The following is a 25,000-nucleotide window of genomic DNA, read 5'->3' on the forward strand; positions in this document are numbered from 1 at the left end:
GAGGGGTGTGTTGACAGAGCGAGAGGATAGAACTGTTCTGGGATCTTTCCGGACCTACGGGAGGTAGGGGATCGGAGCCAGATTAGATCAGTTCGCAATTACAACTGAGCAAATTTTAGCAGATGCTTTCTTCCAAAGCGACTTAGAGTGTTTGTTTGTTTTCTTCGGAGCGTGTCGGGGTTCAAGCACCTTTTGCTCAAGGGCACGAGGTTGCGCCAGACCCACTTAACATTCATATGGGTCTGGCACGGTCTTGAACCGGCAGCCATCCTTTCTACAGTACCTGCGGTACTACCTACCAGATGGGATCCTACGGAGAACTCACCCACACTGCGCTGCTCTGTGTGTGTGTGTGTGTGTGCGCGAGTGAGTGTGTGCGTGTTTGTGTGTGCATGTGTGTGTCTCACCTATGTTACATGTGGTGCCCTCCCAGGCTGGAGGACACTTGCACTGGAACGTGTCTCCCTCATCGTGACAGGTACCACCGTTATTGCAGGTTGCTTCATCGCATTGGCTCTCACCTGGGGGGATAGCAGTTAACAATTAGGGTTTCACAAGTTGTGCGCGAGCGCGCGCACACACACACACACACACACACACACACACACTGAGCACACACTGAGCACACACGTAAACACACAAGACTGTGAACATGCGGATACACACCACACACACACACACACACACACACCACACACACAGGGTGGGGTAATAACATACGCCCACAAGGACATACCACGAGCCTGCACAGGCAGACTACACGGGTTGGGAGGGGGCGGGGCTTGGGAGGGGGTTGGGAGGGGACGCGGGTTGGGAGGGGACGGGGTTGGGAGGGGACGGGGTGTGACTCTTACGGGAGTGGCACGTCTTTCCTTTCCAGCCGTTCTTGCACTCGCAGAAGAAATCCGTCACCAGGTCTCGACACGTCCCTCCGTTGTGACAGGGGCTGACGCTGCAGTCGTCAATGTCTGGCGGAGAAGCACAGGGGGGGGGGGGGAGAGGGCTTTAGACGCCAGTCACAGAACATTTAAAAGCACTGCATTAGTTTGACCTATGACCTATTCAGCTCCGGAAAGAGATTTTTCATAGTTATGCTGGTGTGATTAGACTAATGGTAAATGGACTGCCCTTATATAACACTTTTTATCCAAAGAGCTTTACAATGGCCTCTCATTCACCCGTTCACGGATACGTTCACACACCAGTGGCGGCCAGCTGCCATGCAAGGTGCCGCTCCGCTCCTCCCGAGCCACGGCCACCCAGACTACTGATGAAGAGGAGCCGGGTGAGGAAGAGGAAGGACTTACTGATCTGGCAGTGGTCGCCGGCCCAGCCGTCCCCACAGATGCACTGGTACACGCTGACCTTGTCGATGCATGTCCCCCCGTTAGCGCACGGGCTACTCTCGCAGTCGTTGATATCTGAGGGGGAGGGACGAGAGGCGTGAGAACCCAGCTGTGTGTGTTTAGTTTTATTGTAGTTTGGTTTGTTAGATTTCAAATGTTGGTTTTCAAACTTTTTGTGCCCGAGGCACACCGAAGAGCAAGCCTCAATCACAAGGCACACCTGTGTTCAGATCCGAGAGGCTTTCTCTGCTCTCTCCCGGGTGGAGGGAATTCAGTGAGCAAAGTGTTATGGAATTCAGAGGCGTTTGGGCTTAGTTTTTGAACATTTGTAGATTTTCTTGAACAACCTTTTCATTAGAAGCAAGAGAGTGATTTTTGTCTTTCATTTGCTTGTCTGTGTAATATAGATTTTCCCTTCCTTTCTATTTGAAGCCAATATCATTGAGATTCATTTAAAAGTAGCTTCATTTAAAAGAGGTTTTTCTTGTTCTTGTATCACATTGCACTTCTTTTATGTGGAGCCCGATGCACATCGCATTTTCTATAAATGCGTACTGCTGCTTTAAGAGAGGAGACGAGTCAACATGTTGCACTTGCATGGTGCTGGTGAGGGCTTGCTTGCGCACTGGCTGTGCACTAGAGTTTGTCAACATTACCCATGTCATAAAAGCAGAATCAACTAAATACAACATTGTAGGATATATTACAAAAATTTACAAACCCTCCCTCCACTGCCAGTCTCCTGAGTTTACTCTTGGACTTTTTCTAGGAGCCATTATCTAATGTTCACCTTGAAACTATGAGTTCATCAAGCCCTGTTTCATGGTCGAAGGCAAATCATTCCACTCCTGAGCTCCTGGGTGAGCAACTGAGCGCTGCCCCATCTTTGTTCTTCACCTTGGCTCCACTGGGTCCGTTAGAGTCAGCATCAACCATCAACCATCAGACGCTAAGGAAATGAATCCATTGTAATTAATGACAGCAGCTGCACTGCAGCCGTTTCCTGCCTGCGTCCGACGCTAGAGAATCGAGAATCACTGAGGTTCATATCTTGGTTTTTGATGGTAGAAGGTTGACGCTGATGGCCGCAGTGGAGCTTGAGCTGAACTACTTTGGCCTCAACTGGTAGCCAGTGTTACCCCCATCTCATGTGTGTGTGTGTGTGTGTGTGACCCCTATCTCAGGTGTGTGTGTGTGCTACCCCTATTTCAGGTGTGTGTGTGTGTGTGTGTGTGACCCCTATCTCAGGTGTGTGTGACCCCCATCTCAGGTGTGTGTGCTACCCTTATCTCAGGTGTGTATGTGTGTGCGTGTGTGACCCCTATCTCAGGTGTGTGTGACCCCTATCTCAGGTGTGTATGTGTGTGTGTGTGTGTGACTCCTATCTCAGGTGTGTGTGCTACCCCCATCTCAGGTGTGTATGTGTGTGTGTGTGTGCATGTGTGTGACCAATAATCTCAGGTGTGTGTGTGACCCATATCTCAGGTATGTGTGACCCCTATCTCAGGTGTGTATGTGTGTGTGTGTGTGTGTGTGTGTGCGCGTGTGTGCGCTACCCCTATCTCAGTCCTCACTAAGCGTGGAGACGATCGGCAGGCAGGGTGAGCGTGGGGTGGGCGCTGCTTACTCTCATGACAGTAGGTTCCCCTGAAGCCCTCCTGGCACTCGCAGCTGAACTGGCCCCCCGCCTGGCTCCGGCAGCGCCCGTGGGGGCCGCACACGTTGGACGATATGTAGCGCTCGCCACCCGGAGTGCTGTTGGACGCCACGGAGACCGTGCAGCTGTCGATCACTGCGGACAGGGGAGGGCGGGGAGGGAGATGTTTAAGCAACGCTGAAAGGTGGCGAGAGGACAAGGGCGATCGCGGGGAGCGCGCTGGCAGCTTCCTCCACGCCCCCGCTGCAGACCGTGGCGTGCGGTCAGCATTCCTGTTCGAGTCGCTGATTGAAACCGAGCCTCCTCACAATGGTGTGATGGAAAAACGGAATAATAGAAGCTGCAGGAATAAGCCGTTATGCTCTCGCAGGCTATTCACACTGATCTTTTTCACTCGACACTCAAATCCCTCTTTTCCCCCTGTCTGATGTAGTTAGGGGAGGGGAGCGCGTTCGCTCCCCTGGAAGCACCAGCCTCCTGCCAAGAGGAGCAGGGAGAATCACAGCCCCGTGCTATCTGGCTCTGTGGCTGGTCTGGGTCTCCAAAACACACACACACCACACCCGCACACACACAGACAGACCGGCACACACACTCGCACGCACACACGCGCATACAGACACACAGACCGACACGCACAATGCACACACACGCACGGCAGAAATGTGCAAATTCATGCAAAGAGAAAAGGAAGCCCACCGAGCCGCTACCAAGAACACACATGGAGTCATCAGCATTGTGCCAGGTTTTGTTTTTCTAAGAGAGAGGGGGAGGAAATTTGTTGGAAACTTTGAGTGTGGGGGCATCCATCCATCCATCGTGAGGGACTCACCATCAAAAAAAGCCCACCTCTGGCCATGACGACGGTGTGTGTGAAACCGAGCCCGAGGTATTTGTCTCATGGGAAATGTGCGGGCGAGTGGGTTTCAACAAGCGTCTGAGACCTAGCCTTACTCAGCACTGCAGCGTAGCACGCAGCGCGGATCGCCTTACTGAGCGGCTCTGGAAAACGAGAGAGGAGAGAGGGTGGTGGTGGTGTTGGGGGGGGGGGTACCTTTGCAGGTGGTGGTGCGACAGTGGTCCTTGAGGTGGGAGCAGTTCTTGCCCTCGTAGTCCTCGGGGCAGGCGCAGTAGTGGTCCGTGGCCAGGTTGAAGCAGGGCGCTCCGTTCTGACACGGGTTGGGCAGGCAGTAATCGATATCCAGCTGAGGAGCAGAGCCGGTATTGAGCAGAAAGAACCGAGAACCCGATATCTGACATTGTTACAGCTACACTAAACAGAGCACAAACCCACAGCATCCTCCCTGCAGGGGCCTGCCAGGAACAGCGCTCACGCACAGAGCGCAGAGGAAGGGGGGAGAACAGGGCCCGAGACATAGGAGCCGTCCTCGGAGTCTGGAGCCTAAGCGCGGAAGAATGTATCCCGCCGCCGCCAGGGCCGGAGAACGGGCGCGGCCGAGCGCCGCCCTTTTTTCTTTCTTTTTTTTAAAGGGAACGAGAGGATCGCTTGACAACAGGCATTTAGGGCGGAGGGCAGGGCGGAGTAACCGTCTGATAATCAAATCAGGAGACGGAGCCACTTTGGCACGAGGGAGGGCTAGAGCTGAGGACGGCAAACGGCGTCGAGGGGTGGTGTGTGGGGGGGGGCTCACCTGGCAGAGGTTCCCCGAGAAGCCGGCCAGGCACAGGCACTGGAAGCCGTCGACCTCATCCTGGCAACGGCCGCCGTTCAGACACGGGGCGCTGGCGCACTCGTCTGTGTCCCGCTCGCAGTGCTCGCCGGCGTAGCCGGGCGGACAGGCGCAGCGGTAGCCGTTCACCAGGTCCTGGAGGGGAGGGGGAGGGGGAGGGGGAGAGAGAGAGAGAGAGAGAGAGAGAGAGAGAGAGAGAGAGAGAGAGAGAGAGACGGAAGCAAAAACAGGGTCACATACACGGAGCCGGTGTAAAGCGGAAGAGAGCTACAACAACAACAATGATGACCACGTGACTAACAGCAGCTCTCGGCTACAGGGTGGAGTCCGGACATGTTAACCATCAAAAACTGGGGGGGGGGAGAGAGAGAGAGAGAGAGAGAGAGAGAGAGAGAGAGAGGGAGAGAGAGAAAGAGAGAGAGATGGGTGGGGCCTGGAGGAGTGGCGGCACCGTCGTTTCAACACTATTTCCCTGGCACCGGCTCAATACTGTTTTGCGGTAATTCAATCTAGTGTACTCAAGGAACTGTGTCCCCCCTTTATCAAGCCCTTCTTGAGCTCGCTGGCCTCAGATTTGATTTTACGAAGGAATTCCACAACAGCTCCACAGAGAGTGCTTGGGATTTGGAGAGAACAGTTTGCAGCGGCTATTTATAAAACCGCTGCACTGTAAATGAGCTGGCGTCGGGAGGGTGTGGGGGAAAAGACCACCCAAAAAAGAGGTAATGTCAGAGAACACGAGAGCGCTTCGAAGCAGCGCGTACCTTGCAGGTTCCTCCGTTCTGACACTGGTCCCTGCAGTCATTGATATCTGGACAGGAAAACAAACACATTGTGCCCGTATTACACAACCATTAGATAACGTACTATAGCAGCAGCATACAGTCAAGCACTCCCTTCTCCACGGGCGGCAAACGCTTCGTCGGGGCTGGGAAACATTCTCCCTCTCTCAGATAATGCTTGCGCGGTATTGGGCAATAGCGTGCGCTCATGCCAAGTGAAACTAGCGCTGGATTGTTTTTAGCTAGCGCTAATCACCGTAGCCTTGGCCACACTGCGGCCCAGTAATGACAGAGCAGGATCATTTACACTGGAGACAAGGCTACTCTTGTGCGACCATTAGCTCTCTTCATGCATACTTGTAGTTAAGCATTAGCCAGGGCTCGACTAGAGAACAGACAGAGAGAGGGAGAGGGAGAGAGAGAGGGGGAACGACAGAGAGAGAGCGGAAGGGAGGGAGAGAGAGAAAGATAGCGGGAGGAAGGAGAGAGGGAGGGAGAGAGAGAGAGAGAGACAGCAGGAGGAAAGAAGAGAGGGAGGGAGGGAGAGAGAGAGCAGGAGGAAGGAAGAGAGGGAAGGAGGGAGAGAGAGGGAGGGAGAAAGAGCAGGAGGAAGGGAGGGAGAGAGGGAGGGAGAGAGAGAGAGCAGGAGGAAGGAAGAGAGGGAAGGAGGGAGAGAGAGAGAGGGAGGGAGAAAGAGCAGGAGGAAGGGAGAGAGAGAGGGAGGGAGAGAGAGCAGGAGGAAGTGAGAGAGAGGGCGAGAAAGAGTAGACAGGTGTCCCATTCCACAGCTGACAACCATCAACTCACTGGTGTCGCAGTTCTGCCCCGTCCAGCCAGGGACGCACTCGCAGAAGTATCCACCAATCAGGTTGCGGCAGGAGTTGGCATTGACACAGGGCTTGCTATCGCACTCGTTGGCGTCTGCAGAGGAGAGCAGAGGACGGAGCATGGTTACATCTGTGTGGACATGCCAATCAAAGACAGACAGAGAGAGATAGAGAGAGACAGAAAGACAGAGAGAGACAGACAGAGAGGTCGAGAGAGATGTAGGGAGAGAGAGAGAGAGAGAGAGAGAGAGAGAGAGAAAAGAGAGAGAGACTCACCTATCAGACAGGTCTTGCCTGACCACTGTGGGGGGCAGTGGCATTTGTAGCCGTTGACCAGATCTTGGCAGGTGCCTCCATGGTTACAGGGATTTGGGGCACACTCATCAACATCTGGGAGAGTGAGAAGATGGAGATGGAATCTACGTTTCCCAAAGCACAGGATGAACATTCACGTTTATGCGTAGGCGAGGATATTTATGGATGCCTATGGGTTCAAAGTGTGTGTGTGTGTGGAGGACTCTTACTGAGGACACAGGAGGGCCCGCTCCACCCCGGAGCACACTGGCACTCATATCCCTGACTGGTTTCAGCACAGGTCCCTCCGTTAGAGCAGGGGTTGGACAGGCACGCATGCTCCGCTGTGGACACACACACACACACACACACACACACACACACACACACACACACACACACACACACACACACACACACACACACACACACACACACACACACACACACACACACACACACACACACACACACACACACACACACACACACACACACACACACACACACACACACACACACACGGTTTTAGAAATAAATACACACACACACACACACACACACACACGAGAGAGGCACTGTTGTGTGGCTGAGTCTATGGGTGCTTCTCTGCCCCCTTCCCCCTCCCTCTGGGACCACCCTTATTGCCAGTGGTGCACATCCATGGGTAGAGCCCCCCTCCCCCCCAACACCACACACCCACACCGGAATCCCCCATCTCAATGTCATTACCCGGTCGGTGGACCACACCGCCAGGAAATCATCTTTCATGCTAAGTTGACCCGACCAATGCACCGTGACTCCCCCATACCCCCCCCACCTCCCCTCTCCATTCTTCTCCGGAGAGGCGGCACAAATCAGAAGAGAGGCGGGAAGGAGAGAGCAAGAGAGAGAGAGAGAGAGAGAGGGGAGAATGGGGCGCCGAGATTATCTTTTGTGAAGGATGAACGAGTCCTAAATGAATATAAAATGAATGAATATGAAATGAATGATTCACTGGGAACATAAGACTCACGAGTCGGTCTCTAAACACTGCGCTCAACTAGAGACTGAACACATTCGTCCGGGTTTCGTTGCTAAAAGTGGGTGGAAACAATTTGAGAGAATAAATCTGCATTGCAGAACCAGTCCAGCATCTTTAGGGCGGTCCTTCTTAATGGGGCGGTGAATGTTTTTTTGAGTCTCAACTCCAGTTTGTTTGGAGGACATCGTTTCCGGTAAGGCGGGTCCTTCACCCAATTGGAGATGTAGGCAGTGGCTCTGATTGGTAGCGTCGGTTTTCGCCGCCGTTCTAGCAACGATATTCAACAGAGATGTCTCCAGACTCTCGGTGGCGGAGATCGTCAAGGTCTGGTATTGCGAGACTACTGGGAACATGGTCAGGCAATCTGGGCCGGCCGGTAGATAGCTCTGACGTAGCACGGCTGTCTGAAGGCCGGTGCAGGGGTGGACTGGACGCAGGGGTGCAGAGCGGGGGCCTATCCCTGATCAGTGGACCTCCTGTCACGAAAGGCCCCCGTTTTTCCTGACATCTCCGCAGTTAAGCTGTCAGCACCCCACGAGGTTCAGATTTAATGAGGGGAAAAAAGCCATCATCTCCATGGTAAGTGTTCCCAGCAGCTGAACCCGAGCGCCGCACCAATCTGTCTCGAATGTCTGAGAAGCCGAAGGGATGACCAGGCCCATCGGCAGATCACAACGCTGGATTACCTGACCCAGGGGGCCCCTCAGTCAGGGGGGAAAAGACAGATTAGGGCCCCGCTACCACCTCCTGCTAACTACTCCCTCTGCTCAACCCAGTCACCTTCCCTTGGTTGTGCAGACCATGGGTGAGGGAGCTGTAGACAGTACCTCCCCTGTACTCAGGTCAAAACCATGCAAAAAGTACTCAGGTCAAAACCATGCAAAAAGACGGCCTGAACTGAAGCTCACACACTGCGAGTTATTCTCCATGCTTGGAGCTGAGGGGGATCATGGAATCTAGGACGCCATCTTTGGGATGAAGCTAGTCTGACTCAACGGATGTAGGTTTTGGGGATAAGCCTTTTGTCATTTGTTTATTACCGCCCAATCAGTGGCGCCCGACTCATGTGGTCGGCCAATCCAGGCTACGAGAAACAGCGCAGTGCTGCAATAACCTAGCAACCTCTACACCGAAGACAATTGTGATCTTATTATTTGTCAATGTTAATAATTTTCTGTACTATTTTGGCAACATAGGTTTTTCATCTGCCATGCCAATAAGCTTATTTGAATTTGATTGGTTTAAAGAAAACTGTGTTTTTCCCCCCTATTCCCAAATGGGTCCAGCCAGACCTTTCTCCAGTGCTGGCACAGTGTAAACGAAGTGTGGAGAGACTAGGATGAAGCCAACTTTTGCGATAATTACATAGAACTCTTACTCTTTCTTGTTCTTTCTGTTTCTAAATAGTATAGTATAATATTTCAATTGGACACACAGGACTAACTTACCAAAGTGGTCACTGACAACAGTCCTCATTAACCCATAAGTGCTAAGCTACCCATGAGTGATTGGGCACTCTTTATGACCAGGCTCAGCAGCGTACCCCTCTCACAGTTGACCCCGGAGTAGCCCTCAGCGCAGGAACACTGGTACTTGTCTGGGCCAGTGTTGCTACACGTTCCTCCGTTCATGCACGGCTGGTGGGTGCCACAGAAGTTCAGGTCTGGGAGGAGAGAGACCGGAGAGGGGTTACAGGGAGAGCAGTACACCCAACGAAAGATGAATGATTCAGGTTGAGTAATGCTGGGTGCAGACTTGAGGATTTTAAGACAGATTTTGGCTCAGATTCACCCCTCCCGACAATCCGGGAGGGGGCGGAGGGGGGGCATTCGCGAATCAAGGCTGGTCAGAACCGATTATCTGCCCAAACAATCCTGTAGTGTGAGGGGTTTACCGACCTAATCTAAACGTTCCTGACTGAACAGAGCCTCCCCGATTTTTTATCATAAATATATCCTGGCGACTCCGATTGTCCACCCAGCAATTGACGGTATGAACCCCATCGCCACTCTGAAATCGTTTAGTCCTGCATCTTGGCTGAATCATCTAGTGTGAGCTCTTTAAGATTAAAATATTTAAAAGGTTAAATCTCTCGTTATGTCTGTGTTCTCCCACGTTTTTGAAATCGGTTAAGATTTGAAAATCCTCTGGTGTGCACCCAGCATAAGACGGTCAGGAATCCTTGACGAATACTGTGAGTCCAAGGGGGAAAACAGGAAAGACAGTAGGTGCGTTTGTTTGTTGTACCTTTGTCGCAAAGATGGCCGCCCCAGTTGGTGTCACAGAGGCACTGCCAGGGTTCCATGCAGGTCCCGTGTACACAGCCTGGGTGAGGGATGCACTTGTCACAGTACTGGCCCTGCCAACCATACAGACACCTGAAGGATAAAAGCACACACGCACACGCACACGCGCACACACACACACACACACACACAATCAGCTACCGGATCCTGAACACAGCCATTACATACTGTACGTGATACCTTAACGGGTATACATTACAGCCCTGTGGGAATAAGCAGCACAAAAACGGTGCTGAGACTAAACCTGAAGGATCGCTTGGGTCACCGGCAAGATTCATATCACACGACAACACAACACTACGGAGTCCTATTGACACATACGGACCGTACCATGAGAGAGATTGATAAAGGGGGGGGGGGGTTGACTGGCACCACAGTGCTGAATAACTACACGATGGGACAGAGTATTATTGTCCTCGCAACCCGGTCTTTCAAAACCACAAATGATTCTGAAGTGGTCGGGCCGCAACTTTTCAACAATGCTTGGGGGGGGGGGCATTTAGTGCTCACCAATGGAAAACAACACAGTAAATTACGGAATAACTATTCCAACGGGACCTTAAGCATGGCTAACATTAGCATGCGGCCAGACGTTCTGTCAACACAATGGGGTTTGGTGGCTTGGCGGCAGCACTGGAGGGGGGCTCTGCCTCCTCGCTGTAGAATTGCGGCCACTGCTGTGAACACAAAACAAGCTCTCGCTCTCCCGCTTCCCACGAGCTCAGCGTCGTGCCCGAGGGCGGAGTGGACAGAACTCTCTCTCCCTCTCTCTCTCTCTCTCTCTCTCACAGAGCAGAACAGAGTGGTCAGCGAGGTCCGTAATCACACAGATAAGTTGTCCTGTTCTTCCGCGCTCCGTAATTAAGCGAGCCGCCCCGGCTCCCGGCGCAGAGGCCTCCCTCCCCCGATAACTCCTCTCTTTCTAAGGCGGATGGCCGGCCCTGGCGGTGTGGCGATGCTCCAGCAGGCTAACGGCTGGGAACCAAACAGCCCCCTGGGGGCAGAGACACGCTGGTTAGCCCAGAGACACGCTGGTTAGCCCAGAGACACGCCGGTTAGCCCAGAGACACGCCGGTTAGCCCAGAGACACGTTGGTTAGCCCAGAGACACGCCGGTTAGCCCAGAGACACGTTGGTTAGCCCAGAGACACGTTGGTTAGCCCAGAGACACGGAACAAGGGGACGGTAAAAAAAAAAAAAAAATGCAGTCAGTGGTTTAAGTCGACTCCGCGGCCCGCGATTAAAGAAGCGACTCTGAAGAGTGTGTTCATCCTGTCTCCGTGAGAGGTGATGCAGGAGGAGTCCCCCAGCCCGGTCCATCCTGTCTGTCTGTCTGTCAGTCAATCTCTCTGTCCTCTTCCCATTTCTGACCCTTATTTTGACGTCCACAGCACAAGGCTTGCTGCTCGCTGCTGCGCGGAGCTTCAAGGCGGCCCTACGATGGGAAAGCCAGCTCGCTGAGTAAACATGGGCGGCTGCAGTTGGCCTAGAGATCACTGTATTGGCGGAGTGCATCAAAAACCAAGGTGGACCAAGGTGAAACCAAGTCAACCCAAGAGCTGGGGACTACTGGGACTATGCCTTCCCACACCTGTGGAGAGAGAGCAGGGTTACCAGGGCCGCCGCCTCAGCCCACACCACAGACATTCAGAGGAAAGAACTTGAGAAAACAACCGAGCTGAATGACAACAAACCTGAATCATCCAAGTTCCTGGCACGTGACCAAACCAGAACACCACAACAACAACAACAATGACAACAAAAAGCCACCGACTCCCAGGGTTGAGAGAGAAAGTCATGTAGGCCATCTCTCCTCCAGGAAGAGGAGGACATGCACTTAGTCGAGCAGAGCGCCTCTCAAAACGCCCCTCTGATATCCATCTGCTTCCCCTCGGGCTGTGTTCATAAACAGCATCAGAAACCCATTAGCTGCACAAACACGGCACTTAGAAGACTCATCCTCCTCACACAGTTGACTGATAAAGCCTTCGTTAGAGAGAGAATACATCCCGTATTCTCACAAACGTGGAGCCGTGGGCCCGTGGGCGTTCAGCCTCCCCTCGTCTCGGAGGAGGTGCTCCTCCAGCCAGCCAGCCAGCCAGCCAGCCCAGATCTGGTTTATCACCGGGCTCTGATCATCATCTTGGCCAGACGGGAAGCAGGCGCGATAAAACCAAGACGGGATCATTCAAACCTCCACTCAGACACTCCCCCCCACCCCCTCCCCCCCTCGTGCTGTAGCGAACACATAACACCACAGGCCCCTGGCAGGGCCCCCAGAGCTAACCCCGCTCCCACACAGAGACCCCCGGGTGCAACACATGATTAAAAAGGTGAGTCAAAGTCATAAATTCCAGCCCCATAATAAATACTAGAGACGTACAGTGCCGTCTGAGCAGAGATGAGAACCCAAAACCACTTACTTGCAGCCTCCTGGCTCCTTGCAGGACCCGTGCTCTGTGCTGCAGCCTTGTCGGCAGATGGCTGGAGGGGTGAGAAGACACAACATCAGATCAGCTGGTCCAATGTGTACCACCACAACATCAGATCAGCTGGTCCAATGTGTCCCACCACAACATCAGATCAGCTGGTCCAATGTGTCCCACCACCTGAAATCTTGGCAGATCTGTTTTTTTTTTTTTTTTTTAGGTTCCACATAAACAGAGTAACAGGGCAATTATGTCACCATGAAGCTTTTTCAGGTTTTTCATTACTCCGACCCATAAACGGTAATAAGCGGCATCAGCGCGCAGTGCTCTCAACTGAACACTTTCCTATATAATAGACAATAACAATTAACTCTGTACAACTGTATACTTGAATTTTATTTATTATACCGCCTATATTACAGTCACAGTCATCAATGACTGGATGGAATGAGTAGATGAGGATCAATTTTATAGACTGTTAGACTACAGACAGTAAATTGTCATATTGGGAACCTCCTAATGTCTAGTTGTGTACTGGAATGAGAAATTGTGCTGATGATATATTGTAAGGGCAAGCGATAAGAATTCATATTGTACCTGTACTAGTTATATATGGTGAATAAATGTTCTATTCCATTCTATTCTCAGTGTACCTGTGTTGCAGTCAGGCCCAGACCAACCCTCGAGGCAGGTCTTGTTGCCGTTGTAATCACAGGTGTAGTGGCCGAAGAACTCGTCGCGCGGGCGGCAGAACTTGTTGCAGCCGAAGCCGTAGTAGTGCTCGTCACAGCTGACTCGGATCTGGTACTCAAACTGGGCCACAGGGCCGTTGTGGGTCATCTTCTGCCAGTATGGGCTGGGGTTGATCATGCCCGAGAGGGAGGCCTTCTCAATCACCTGCGCATCTGCACACGAACACAGGTACATTTACGTGTGATTAACATCTTATTTATCAATGTTTCACAATGAAAAGTGTTTTATAAATAAAATTAATTAATATTATTATTAGTAGTAGTAGTAGTAGTAGTAGTAGTAGCATTATTATTATTATTAATAATAATAGTAATAATAATAGTAGTAATAATAATAACAACAACAACAACAACAACAATAATAACAACCTTTTAAAATCAAGGTTTTTAGATAAATTGTTTTTGAGAGTGACAACTTTTTGTAGTGAATATTCAGAACACACTCACAGTGACTTGCAGAAAATCACACATGGCTACATCTGCTGTGAGATTAAGAGAGACAGAATGCCAGAGGGTAGAAAACTGAGAGGAGGAAATCGAGAGGAAAAAATGAAAAGCTTGTCTCTAATGAGCGCTGCCCTCGCCTTTTTTCTCACGCTCTCCCATTCTCTCCCCCTTTCTCTCTCTCCCTCTTCCGAGACTCTTGTCGCTGGTTGGTTTCTCTCAGGTTTACAGCGTGAGGATACAACTGCCCTCAAAACACTGCCTTCTCCAGCTCCTTGAGTGCGGACAGAACCACAGTCACCATAAATGACAGAGTGAGGACACCAGAGCCATATTCGCTGCTGGGAGACCAGCCAGTGCTCCGTCAGCACTTTTTTCCTCCCTCAACATCTTTCTCACACTCGCACACTCAAGCACAAACACAGGCCAAATGTCGAGTCGAGCCTTTTACACGCTCAGAGGAAGTATCTATCTACACCATAAGGGTGTACATGCAAAGTCACCCCCAAGTCTATGATCAGCATTATCAAATAGTCTCCCCCCTCTCTCTCTCTCTCTCTCTCTCTCTGTCATTGTGAGTGAGTCAGTTCTGTCAGAGGGGCAGGGGCTGGCGTGAGAGCCAGGGTCTGACTGTAATGAGCTTTACTTCCAGAGCAAACAAGAGAAATACTCAGCAAACACGGACCAACTAACCTCCGGCCTAGCTTTACACACACAGCAGCAACTGACACACACACACACACACACACAGCAGCAACTGACACACACACACACACACACACACACACACACACACAATTTCCTCACTGTCCCATATCTAAATCTTCACTGGGGAGAGAATGAATATGGTGTCAGGCATATTTACTGCTCTCAGACCTCAGCCTGCGGTTCTCTGAATCGCTGCTCTGTGAAATGTGATGTAATTCAATGGTGGTCTGGAGGAGGCTTGTATTTACTAGGCTCTGGATGGAGAGAGCGTGCTGAAATCACAGCGCACGGTCACATTTCACACAGCCCCGGAATCCACAGCCCGGCCATGCCATTTATCTACCGGGCATCGGCGTGCCGCCCGTCTCGAGTGGCACGTCCTTACTACCCGCGCCTGCGTGCCAGGCCGGGGGCTCCACGCCAATCACAAACAGTCTGACGTGCCCAAGAGTTAGTGGGAGTTTGTTATAGAGGAACGAGTGCGAATTGGCGCATGTGCAGCCAGACCGACCCACCAACCGACCGAGCGAACTATATAGAGCAGGCTACAAGCATTTTTCCGCTCCTCTCCTGTCTAATTATTAGTGGATTAGTAACAGCTGTGGTGTGGGCAGTAACAAGCTGATAAGGTACTGATGTGCAAATTGTTGCGGACATTTTTATGGACCCCGACCCGACTATAGAGCTGTTGGTCGCAGCAAGTGCAGCTAACAGATATGACTCTGCCTTGTTGAGTAACAAAGAGCAATGGCCTCTTCCAGGAAAAAAAAAAAAAAAAGGTTGGATCTTCTCTCATAAGACTAACTGGGGTGCTGTACTTCTGAAACTAAATGTTCTCCACACAGAATCTACAGAGAGGAGTGTGTGGTTGAGGGGGGGTAGTTGTCTTTTATTAGGCCAAAATGACTTATTTTAAGCAGGGGGCATAGTTATGAAGAGAATTGCGGTCAATTGTGGTCTCTGGTCAGCATCCAGTCAACTATTCTCTGAAGGTGGTTTGAACCAGCCTCCCTCCTTTCCTGACTTTCTCTGTCAGGCATATGGGTAGTGGTGTATAGAGATGGGCTAGCAACGGCTGTAATGGTGGCTAGCAGTAGACTCACGACTCAAGTCTCTAAACACTATGCTAGGCTAGCGGTGGCAGCGCGGGTGTATAGAGATGGGCTAGCGGTAGCAGCGCTGGTGTATAGAGATGGGCTAGCGGTAGCAGCGCTGGTGTATAGAGATGGGCTAGCGGTGGCAGCGCTGGTGTATAGAGATGGGCTAGCAGTAGCAGGTCATGCTAGCAGAGCCCCGCGCTAGCTATCCGGGCAGAGCTCAAAGGGGCTTATCCAGCATTGAGTGTGTACATTCAGGGGGCTTTTCACACCAATGCCCTAATAGCTCTCTGGGGAACGGCAAATACAGCAGAAAAGGCTGAGACCTGGCTGACCTCCAACAGACCTGCAAAAAGCTAGCGTGGTTAAAAAGCCGGCCTATCTTGGGCTGAGGTCACCGCAATAACCGCCAACCATGACGGACGATCCATCAGGAGTCCCAAACCGTAAAAAGGTTGGAAGAACCACGAGCTAACAACCGGCGTTCAGACGTAACCTGACTAGGCCTATGTTAAACGCTGATCCCCGCTCTCACAAGCAGAGCCCAGAGGTGACGTGACATGTAAAGCCATGTAGACTGTGCCACATAAAAGAAGACAAGAGGATACGTTGACAGCTCATCATGCCAACAGCTTTATATTCACCCTCACAATGGGTGTGTGTGTGTGTGTGTGTGTGTGTGTGTGTGTGTGTGTGTGCGCGACAAGCTGAGTACCCCAGGTCTCTACTGTAGCTAAAGTAACATCAACATTTCAATTTGTGGCTGGCTGGCCGTGGTTGGCTGGCTGGCTGGCTGAGGGGCCGGCCGTGGTTGGCTGGCTGGCTGAGGGGTGGGCCGTGGTTGGCTGGCTGGCTGAGGGGTGGGCCATGGTTGGCTGGCTGGCTGAGGGGTGGGCCGTGGCTGCGTTGGGGCCGGAGGGAGCCAGGTCACGGCGTGAGGAGGATGAGCCCCGTGCTCCAGTGACAGAGAGATAGTGTGACCCTGACCCCTGCCAGCTGCACCTGCCATCAGTCATCAGCCAAATGAAAACATTTTCATAGGGGGGCAGCATGGGGCCCCCACCACGCTTCCTACTCCCCCCGCCAAGCCTCCACCTTGCCTAGCCCTCACTCTCCCATTCATACCCCTCTCTTCCCCCTCTCTCCCTCCCTCTCCCCCCCTCTCTCCCTCCCCCTCTCCATCTCCCTCTCGCTTTCTCTCCCTCTCCCTCTCTCCCTCCCTCCCTCTCCCTCCCTCTCTCTCTCTCTCTCCGCTGGCTCAGTCTGCTGTACTCCCTTCCACTTCCTGCTCTTCCACTTCCTGCTCTTCCTCGTCCTGTCTCGTCCCGTCACAGACACCTGTCAGCACGTTCTCTTCACACGCAGGCCCTGCCTATGCGCTGCGTGGGAGGGGGCACGGGGTTCAGGAAAAATAAACTTCCATTTCTGGTGTTCAACTCACTACCTCCCAAAGGTTAACACGCAGAAGAGACAGAAAGCAGGGTGGGGAGCAGAGAGGGAGAGATTTAGGGCTGGGGGGAGGGGTAGAGGGAGTAGGACAGAGATACTCACCGTAGGTCTCGTTGTTGAAGTCCAAGGCTTCCACTATCAAAGTGTAGGACCTCTGAAGGGGAGAGAAAGACAGACAGGGTCATTATCATCGACCAAAACAGTCCAATAACATCAAAGAGCAAAACCACTAAACACTGATAATGTTTGTAATGGTGACAATCACACTTTTCTAAGGATACTTGGGCTATAATACCAATCCCTAAATCCCACCAAGCTTATTGTCTTTTTCTGGCAGGTTTAAATGGTAAATGGTAGAATGGTAAATGGACTGCACTTATATAGCGCTAACCCAAAGAGCTTTACAATGGCCTCTCATTCACCCATTCACACACACATTCACACACCAGTGGCATCCAGCTGCCATGCAAGGTGCTAGCCTGCTCATTGGGAGCAATTTGGGGTTCAGTGTCTTGCCCAGGGACACTCTGACATGTGCAGAGAGGAGGAGCTGGGATTCGAACCGCCGACCCTGCGGTCATTGGACGACCCGCTCTACCTCCTGAGCCACAGCCGCCCCAACAGCATCAGCATTGCCCATCACTGCAGTGGTTTGGGTTTACCGTCCGCGAACCAGGCCTATTCCAGAGCCTGGTGACAGCTAGATGGTTACCACAGCAGTTCTGCTGGTCAGATTTCAAAGCTAAGTTATAGTTCAGCTCCACTGGGTCCGTTAGTGTCAGCGTCAACCATCAGCTATCAGACACTAAGGAAATGAATCCATTGTAATTAATGACAGCGGTTCTACTGCAGCCGTTGCTGACGGTTGACGCTGATGGACACAATGGAGCCAAGGGGTTAACTGGCGGTCTGACTCAGCGAAGTTCGCCGGTCGCTCCGGGTGTCTCAGAACAGCGGGCCCTGGTCACCCACCCGGGGGCCGATACGCACCCAGCAGGAGGCCATCCCATTCCCCTGGACCAGAGAGGCGAGGCAGGAGGGGACGGGACCAGAATGAACCCCCCCGCGCCTCCTCTCGTCATCTCTAATTGACTTCCACCAGCCTCGTATTATCGTACGGCGGGCGGTCACCACCTCGGCGTGCAGCTGTGTGGACCGACTCGTACACTGTATTCCTACTGTATCAATCCTGAACGATCTAGCGAGATGTCCTGGCGGTCGCCGGTTCAGTAGGCCAAGTTGGGGCAGGCAGAGGGGTGGGTGGGGGGGTGGTGGTAGGACAGGAGAGAACGAGTGAGGCAGAGAGAGAGAGAGAGAGACCGGCTCCGAGTGGGCCGTCCTGAGCGAGCCACTCGTGCGCGAGGCGATATCTCTGGAGGGACTGTCTTCATTTCAGCGGTCCTCAAACACTTTGTCTGGCTCAGGGGCAGTGGGCACTCACACCAGTATCAGCTTACACAGCCCATACAGCCTTGTGTGGACAGTGTGTGTGTCTGTCGGTTTGTGTGTGTGTGTGCGTGATCCTCTTACAGAGCTCAAGCATCCACTAGCAGCGCCTACTTGCTATATTCACACACGCTCATCCCTGACAGCGTAGCTCAAAGGCATTTCAGACATTCAGCATGACGACCGACGCTGCTCGCTCTGTTACAATGACCTAATGGTAAACAACTACCAGGGCTCGCCTTGCGTAGACGGGACAGCCGTGTAATTGTCGGCCCGCTATCCACGCCGCACCGTGAGTCACACCTGAGAGACGTTCTCATGGTTCGTTTCCAGCAGGCGTATCACGACGCTGGTCGGCGTCCAACAGTAATATCAATAGCCTTTGTTTGAATGCAGGATTGTGGCTCGCATCTCAGGAACACTTCTCACGCCCCCGGCTCTCCGCGAACCAGCTTTGAACTCGCCCAGCACGCCGCTCTACACGCCATTCTCCCATGAAACCAACCGGGAGGGCACCGTTCTTCTGCGACTACCGAGAAGGTACAGAGGGGTGTGTGTGTGTGGGGGGGGGGGGGGGGGGGGGGGAGCGGGGGGGGTTAACCGACTCCGGAGAAAGGTTCCCTCTACACTCTGTGTCGGAGCTCAGCAGCACAGGACAGGCCACAGCAATCACACTCCTCCCTCCTTCTCTCCTTTTCTTTCTTCGCTGCCGCCCGTCTCGGCGGGTTCACACTCCGCTGAGCAAAGCCCCGCGTTTCACACTCGGCTTGGGGTGGGAACGTGCGCTGATCCGAGGTGCACCTTGGGACTAGCCCGGGCATGACAGACCTCACAGCCTGTTCAGCCCTCCTCCTGGGATCACCACGTCTCACCAATGAAAACAAATAGACTCACGTCACTTCAGATGGAGGGAGATCAAGAAAATGCCAAACAATTCACTAACAGCAGAGTAATCTAACAAACACAGTCAGCATAACTATTTGTGAAAAATAAAAATAAATAAAAAGGCCTCTGAACGAATAAGCAATTTGATCTGTATACATTAACATGTTTAATGACACTGATGCATGCTTAGTCATTAGAAAGTGTTACTACAGACCCAGCTCCGCAGCTCATTCCAAAAACCTAATTAGCGGCCCCCTCCGCAGCCCTCTACTGTGGCATCTGCGGCGAACACGGCCTCTGCACACACACCGAAACATTTAGGCTACTTATGACTGTCAAAGAGTGAGATACTGCACCGGCCTCCCTCCCTGAGACCAACACTCCATAACTCCATGGTTATCAGCTACAAATGCCCACAGCCGCCACGTTCACTTTTCCCAGGCTCACGGCCGACTCCCTTTTGATCTACACCCTGTTTACACACACGCGCACGCACACACGCAGCCTATGGCCCAGCTCATACGCAAGCAGCCAATACGTTTCCATATATCTCCACAATGTCCAGACAGTGTCTAACACCAGACGACACATCTGATAAAAGACCTTCTGAGCTCCACTGGAGCTTCTGATTATTCACTCCCTAGGCTGGAAGATTACCTTACACACCCGCGCACACACGCGCACACACACACTACTACCATCGGCTTTCAACTATAGCCGTTTCCAAGCATTGAAGTACAGAGTCAGCTATTGAATGGAATTCTTCTACTTTTTATGACAACAATAGGCTAAGGAGGCCACAGCACATACATGTGCATAACTAGGCCCACCATGGCCCACGAGCGTGAGCTCGCATGAGAACAGGAGCTCTGAGAGGAGGAGACACCTGCCCCCGGCTGAAGAGAGTACACAGTGAACAAACACACCACGATGTTGACCCACTCTATCTAACACTCCCAACAACAGTATTATCTACGCTTGTCAGATCCGTGTGATGATTGCGCGACTGCTTAAAAAGTCCCCAACGTTTGCCAGAGAAAACCCAGCCCTGTCACGGAGAACGCTTTCACAATCACCTTCAAAGGCAGCAGGCCAACAGATTAAAGGAGAAGGAGTGACACATTCGCCATTAGATCTTTATCGGAACAGGAGGAGTATATAGGAGCGGGCTCTGACTGGGTCTCTCTCTGGCCACTTGAGCAGGGATAAAGAACCTCCCACCCTGATAACAGGCCGTCGTCACTCAACAGCCAACACAGCAGCACTTCAGATCTGGTATCTAATCCCCTGTCACTCCAACCAGATCACAGAACCAACCCCCGGGATCCAGAATGAAACCACACGTCAACTGCCAAACATCCTCCTCCTTTGAGAAGGCTCCAAACAATTTGAGAAGGTGCACCAAATGCCATGGGTGCCACAGCAAATGTAAAAGCGGCATCTCACTTTCTCTGATTACATGAAGATTTAACATGGATATCTCATATCCCCTGATGTAGATGACTATCACTGGTAGATCTCGTACTCGAATAACACCACTGAAACAATACCACAAGTAACTAGAGAGCTCGTTAAAGCTGACGGTCTGGGGGGGGATGGGGGCCTGGGGGAGAACACGTTTTTCCCTCTTTCACTTGAGTAATTTGCACTTAACTGCCACATCAGAGCGGGACTATATAAAGCAAACATGTCATTACTCCTACAGCTGCCGCCCGGCAGTGCTTTCCCTCAAGGCTGCGCTGTCTGTGACACAACTCACCCCACCACCACCCACCCACCCCCTGCGTGCTTCTCAGCCCTCTCCTGCTAGTCATCAATCATCTTGACGCTAGCAGCGTTACACAGACCATGAGAGACAAGGTGCTACAGGGGGGAATGAAAAAAAGAAAGAAAAAAAAAGACTCACAATAAAAGGCAAAATAAATAAATAACTGGGATAAGACTGCAAGTGGGAAACGAGACCGGGAGAGAAAGGCAGGAGGTCGCTCTGTCGGGAGCGGAGAGTACACCTGACAGGGAAGGAGAACGGCAAGGAAGTATCCTGACTGATAGAAACGGGGGCAGGTCAGTGCCGGCAGTATCACAGCGTCGACAGCGGTCAGCTTGGCTTGCCCCCCCGCTCCCCCTCCCCCTTTGAAACAAGCCCCCGATGCATTGTGCAGGGCTACACGGTGCAACATGCTGAGGTGGCCTGGCCGGCCGCACACAGAGGAGTAGTAAGGTCAGGGCTGGTCTGGGAGCCGACCTCATCACTGCTGAGTCTATCGCTGCTTCCTGTTGCTTGCCCTGTGCCGGCATTATATCTGGACGGCCTCCATTATTCTCTGTAATCCTCACTGTAGCCAGTGAGGGCACGCCATTGTCCCTGCTTGATAAGCTGGGAGGGACTGCCTCTGTCTGGGTGGGCGAGCCTGCCACCCCCCCCCCCTCTCTCTCTAAATGTGTTGGGGGGGGGCAAGTGATTGAATGCTGCATTTTCTCAGATCAAGACCTGTAAGGCCACAGACGTTCAGCTGGTTGTCTGGCTGTTGTCTTACCTGATATGGCCACATGTGTGTTAGGCTCATTAAGTGCAGCAGTTACTGTGGGTGGCAAGGTTAAAGAGATGAAATGCCTGGGGTCCATCCGAGCGTGACTTACACAAAGCCCCCAGGCCCGGACAAGAGGCCAGCTCCAGGCAACGCTCCAGAGGGGATGCAAAAAAAAAACCTTTATGAACCAGTAGCACCCAATCACCCATCACTGGGCTCCACCATCTGTCCACAACAGCCAATCAATTTGTGAGGAGTACAAAGTGATATGAAGAGCAAGCATGGGGTGACTGTTGATGGGCACTCAAGTACAGCACTATGAAGAGGAATCAAGAGCCGATTGAATTCTTACATGCGGTGAACCCTCTTCACTCAACCTGAATGAGTCCAGAGATCCTCTTTGGTACAGTACTGCTGATACACCTAGACCCACTACCAAATGTAGCTCTACAGAATGACATATTTACACCCAGCAATCTGATCACACCTGAGAGAAGTCTATGATCGTAAACAGGGTTGGAAATTTTCCATTCCATGCCAGCACGTTCCCACAATAGATGACCGTTTAGCAAAAAGCCAAATGGCACTCCTCCACTCTATAAGCTGGTTGTCTGAGATTTGCTGGTTTGCTTGGCGTTATCAGGTTGCCTTGACATCAACATAACAACAACGTATTGTGTGCAAGGACAGTAACCAGTTTTAGGCTTTTGGGATTTTTTTCTCTCTCCTCTTTGTGGCTTTTGTTCGGTCAGAAATGTTAGACGCACAGGAAGCCCAGATCATGAGAGGAACGTCCATCCAGGTTGAGATAAAAATAGACAGCAATGTAATTGGACACGTGCATTCCAACTGACTGTCTTGCGTTTCACCTATCAAGCACTTGGTGGGCCGCACAAGCATTGGGCCATTCACTTCCAATGACGCTCTGATCATAGCTGCCAGTGAACTCCATAGCCCTCGTTCACCTCTACTGGCCCGTTCCATTAATCCAGGATACTGTGCCAAAGCCTCACAGCTAAGAGGACCCAAATTTACAAATTTGCCACTCCTGAAAAAACATCCTACTTAGCTGAGTTAGAGCATGCAGTGAAAACAATTATTTTTAAAACAAGAGTTTTAAACCCACTTTGGTCATTCCAATCAGTATCCTGTCTGTTCAACTAAACCAGCCCAGGTAACTGCCTGCGTTGAATCTGAAAGTAATCTGCTGATCAAATGTAGCATCATGCAGAAACCTTGATAACCTGGGTGTTTTTCTATACATTTTCTATATATAGTTTTAGAATTCCTGCGGGGTGCATACATTCTTCTGCCTAATATCTTTAGTAAATTCTCGAGATACTTTATCAATAATGTTAGGTCGAGTATGACGGCTCAAAACAAAAAACAGATTATGTTTGCACTTTTCTGAGGCATGAATGGCTGGTCTTGCATGCAAATCCTTTCCAATTGGTCCAAAACAACAAAAATATACAAATCTACATTTACATCTGCACATGGAAAACTAAAATGGGGGAGCCAGTTGCCCAAGGCACTAATTCATGGTACAGTAGGTTGTCTTCCAAAGTGGTTTCAACAATGAGCGACATTCAGTCACAATTTGTTTTTTTTCTTGCCAAGCCAATGATTGATTGACTGTAAAGACAGCGTGAATACAACAGCTATAACGCTAGAGAGGGAAGCACGCAGCAAGTCTTGTAACGTGTTTCTAATATCTCCTGTAGATAGCAGCCAGCGCTGTTTGATTGCGTTCAAGTACAATTCGTCTTACCGGCCAGGCGAAACTGAACGGCAAAACTATCCTGGATTTTTCATTCCTCGCTGTGCTCTTCAAAGAAAACGTATTCCCTCCTAGGACGGGCGTAGCTCCAGCTCCGAAGCTGCAAGGCCCCGCAGCTGAGACCCTCGACTGGTATTCCTTCAAGCAGACTTTGAAAAAGGTATCACATTCATCCCTGGTGCATTTTCGATCCGCGGCGCTCCGAGGCCCGTCGCAGCAGAGACCGCTCAGCAGTTCCCCGTTCGGATTATTTGTCGACAAGATTTGCAACTCGAATTGCCCCGACGCCTCTGACACCTGTTGAAAAACAAAAACGTTTTAATGCATATAAAGACCCTGAAACTCCACTTAAAACAAAAACAACAAAGTTTATTTAGATGAGATCTAGCTATGAAGTTATTATGGCTGATCTTTATATACACGGGCGCGCTAATAGCAGCCGAGCATCTGCAAAACAAAAGTTTGCATGGCCATATTTTAAGATCGGAGAATGCATCCTCAAAACTGCACATAAACATGCTCCACATTGTCTGCAAAAAATAATCCACAAAGCCTACCTTAGTGAAAAAGCTCAATAAAAACGCATGCATGCAAAAAGCAGCAACGACCGAACTCCGTCTCAAAATCATGCCTGCTCCACACTGGTTACCGCTCGCTTTGAAATCAGTTGTCTGGCCGACTCACGGCACCTATGTTCTCCTGCGATCTAAACATGCACAGGTGGAGAAAGACACTTTCTCAACCGAGCACAGAGTTCCTATGCATAGGAGACTGTTTCCTATTATGTCCGTATTCTTTAATGGTGTGCGTTCTTCTTGTTAATATCCTTTCTTCCACGTCTGTACAACGAAAAGTCTACACGGTAGCCATGCGGGTGCTGTGTCCACGACTGACTGCTTGTGCGAACTAGCTACAACGCCACAAGTTCAAGCGCTGGTATACATATTCATGAGTTGGGGAGGAGAGACCACGCCCGTTGTTGTATTCTTGAGTACTGTGCCAAAATCTCATGAATGTGTAATGATATCGCTATAACAAAGGCCCACACAATACACAATTCAGCATAAATTTAGTTTGGAATCACCATTGAAGTTAGATAACTCATTCAACCATTGCTAATTATTACAAGGATTGAGACAGTAGTTTAAAATGCACTGAGAATAAGGTGATGTATCTACTTTTGAATGCAGTTATGTTCAATATGTGCAAAATAGTTCACAAATTCTTGTAATACCGAAAAAAGTAACCTTGAAATTCCAAGGATTCAAAATTTTGTCCAGTGAGAACATGCATTATTTCCTCCTGTCTGTCTGCCTGTCTGTCTGTCTGTCTGTCTGTCTGTCTGTCTGTCTGTCTGTCTGTCTGTCTGTCTGTCTGCAGATGAAAAGACAGCCATATATGTTTGGCATTCCATGGTCAAGGATTTCTCACTTTAAACATCATGAGTTCATCTAGGGAGTATGCACAACGACTTGACTCTGGATCGTGTCAGTGCAGACAATTGTGTCACATAAATGCCATGTATGCCATTTGATTGATGCCATAAATGCCTT

At 51.1% G+C, this 25,000-nt stretch overlaps 1 protein-coding gene across 1 annotated transcript in view; it reads right to left on the minus strand.

The window, feature by feature from the left end:
- jag1b (jagged canonical Notch ligand 1b) overlaps positions 1 to 24,107 on the minus strand; it is a 32,077-nt gene extending 7,970 nt beyond the window's left edge. Inside the window, exons 1-17 of the mRNA XM_084461511.1 lie at positions 24,005 to 24,107; positions 23,439 to 23,744; positions 16,908 to 16,959; positions 13,009 to 13,260; positions 12,350 to 12,410; positions 9,869 to 9,999; positions 9,165 to 9,284; positions 6,828 to 6,941; positions 6,580 to 6,693; positions 6,284 to 6,397; positions 5,459 to 5,505; positions 4,656 to 4,829; positions 4,058 to 4,208; positions 2,974 to 3,138; positions 1,308 to 1,421; positions 855 to 968; positions 408 to 521 (exon numbers count right to left, since the gene is read on the minus strand). Of these exons, the coding sequence (XP_084317637.1) occupies positions 408 to 521; positions 855 to 968; positions 1,308 to 1,421; positions 2,974 to 3,138; positions 4,058 to 4,208; positions 4,656 to 4,829; positions 5,459 to 5,505; positions 6,284 to 6,397; positions 6,580 to 6,693; positions 6,828 to 6,941; positions 9,165 to 9,284; positions 9,869 to 9,999; positions 12,350 to 12,410; positions 13,009 to 13,260; positions 16,908 to 16,959; positions 23,439 to 23,744; positions 24,005 to 24,076 (2,215 nt within the window). The 5' untranslated portion in view covers positions 24,077 to 24,107. The remainder of the gene's footprint in view (positions 1 to 407; positions 522 to 854; positions 969 to 1,307; positions 1,422 to 2,973; positions 3,139 to 4,057; positions 4,209 to 4,655; positions 4,830 to 5,458; positions 5,506 to 6,283; positions 6,398 to 6,579; positions 6,694 to 6,827; positions 6,942 to 9,164; positions 9,285 to 9,868; positions 10,000 to 12,349; positions 12,411 to 13,008; positions 13,261 to 16,907; positions 16,960 to 23,438; positions 23,745 to 24,004) is intronic.
- Positions 24,108 to 25,000: the final 893 nt, after the last annotated feature.

Source organism: Borostomias antarcticus, assembly GCF_949987555.1.
Source record: "Borostomias antarcticus genome assembly, chromosome: 2".
In the NCBI taxonomy this organism is placed as follows: domain Eukaryota; kingdom Metazoa; phylum Chordata; class Actinopteri; order Stomiiformes; family Stomiidae; genus Borostomias; species Borostomias antarcticus.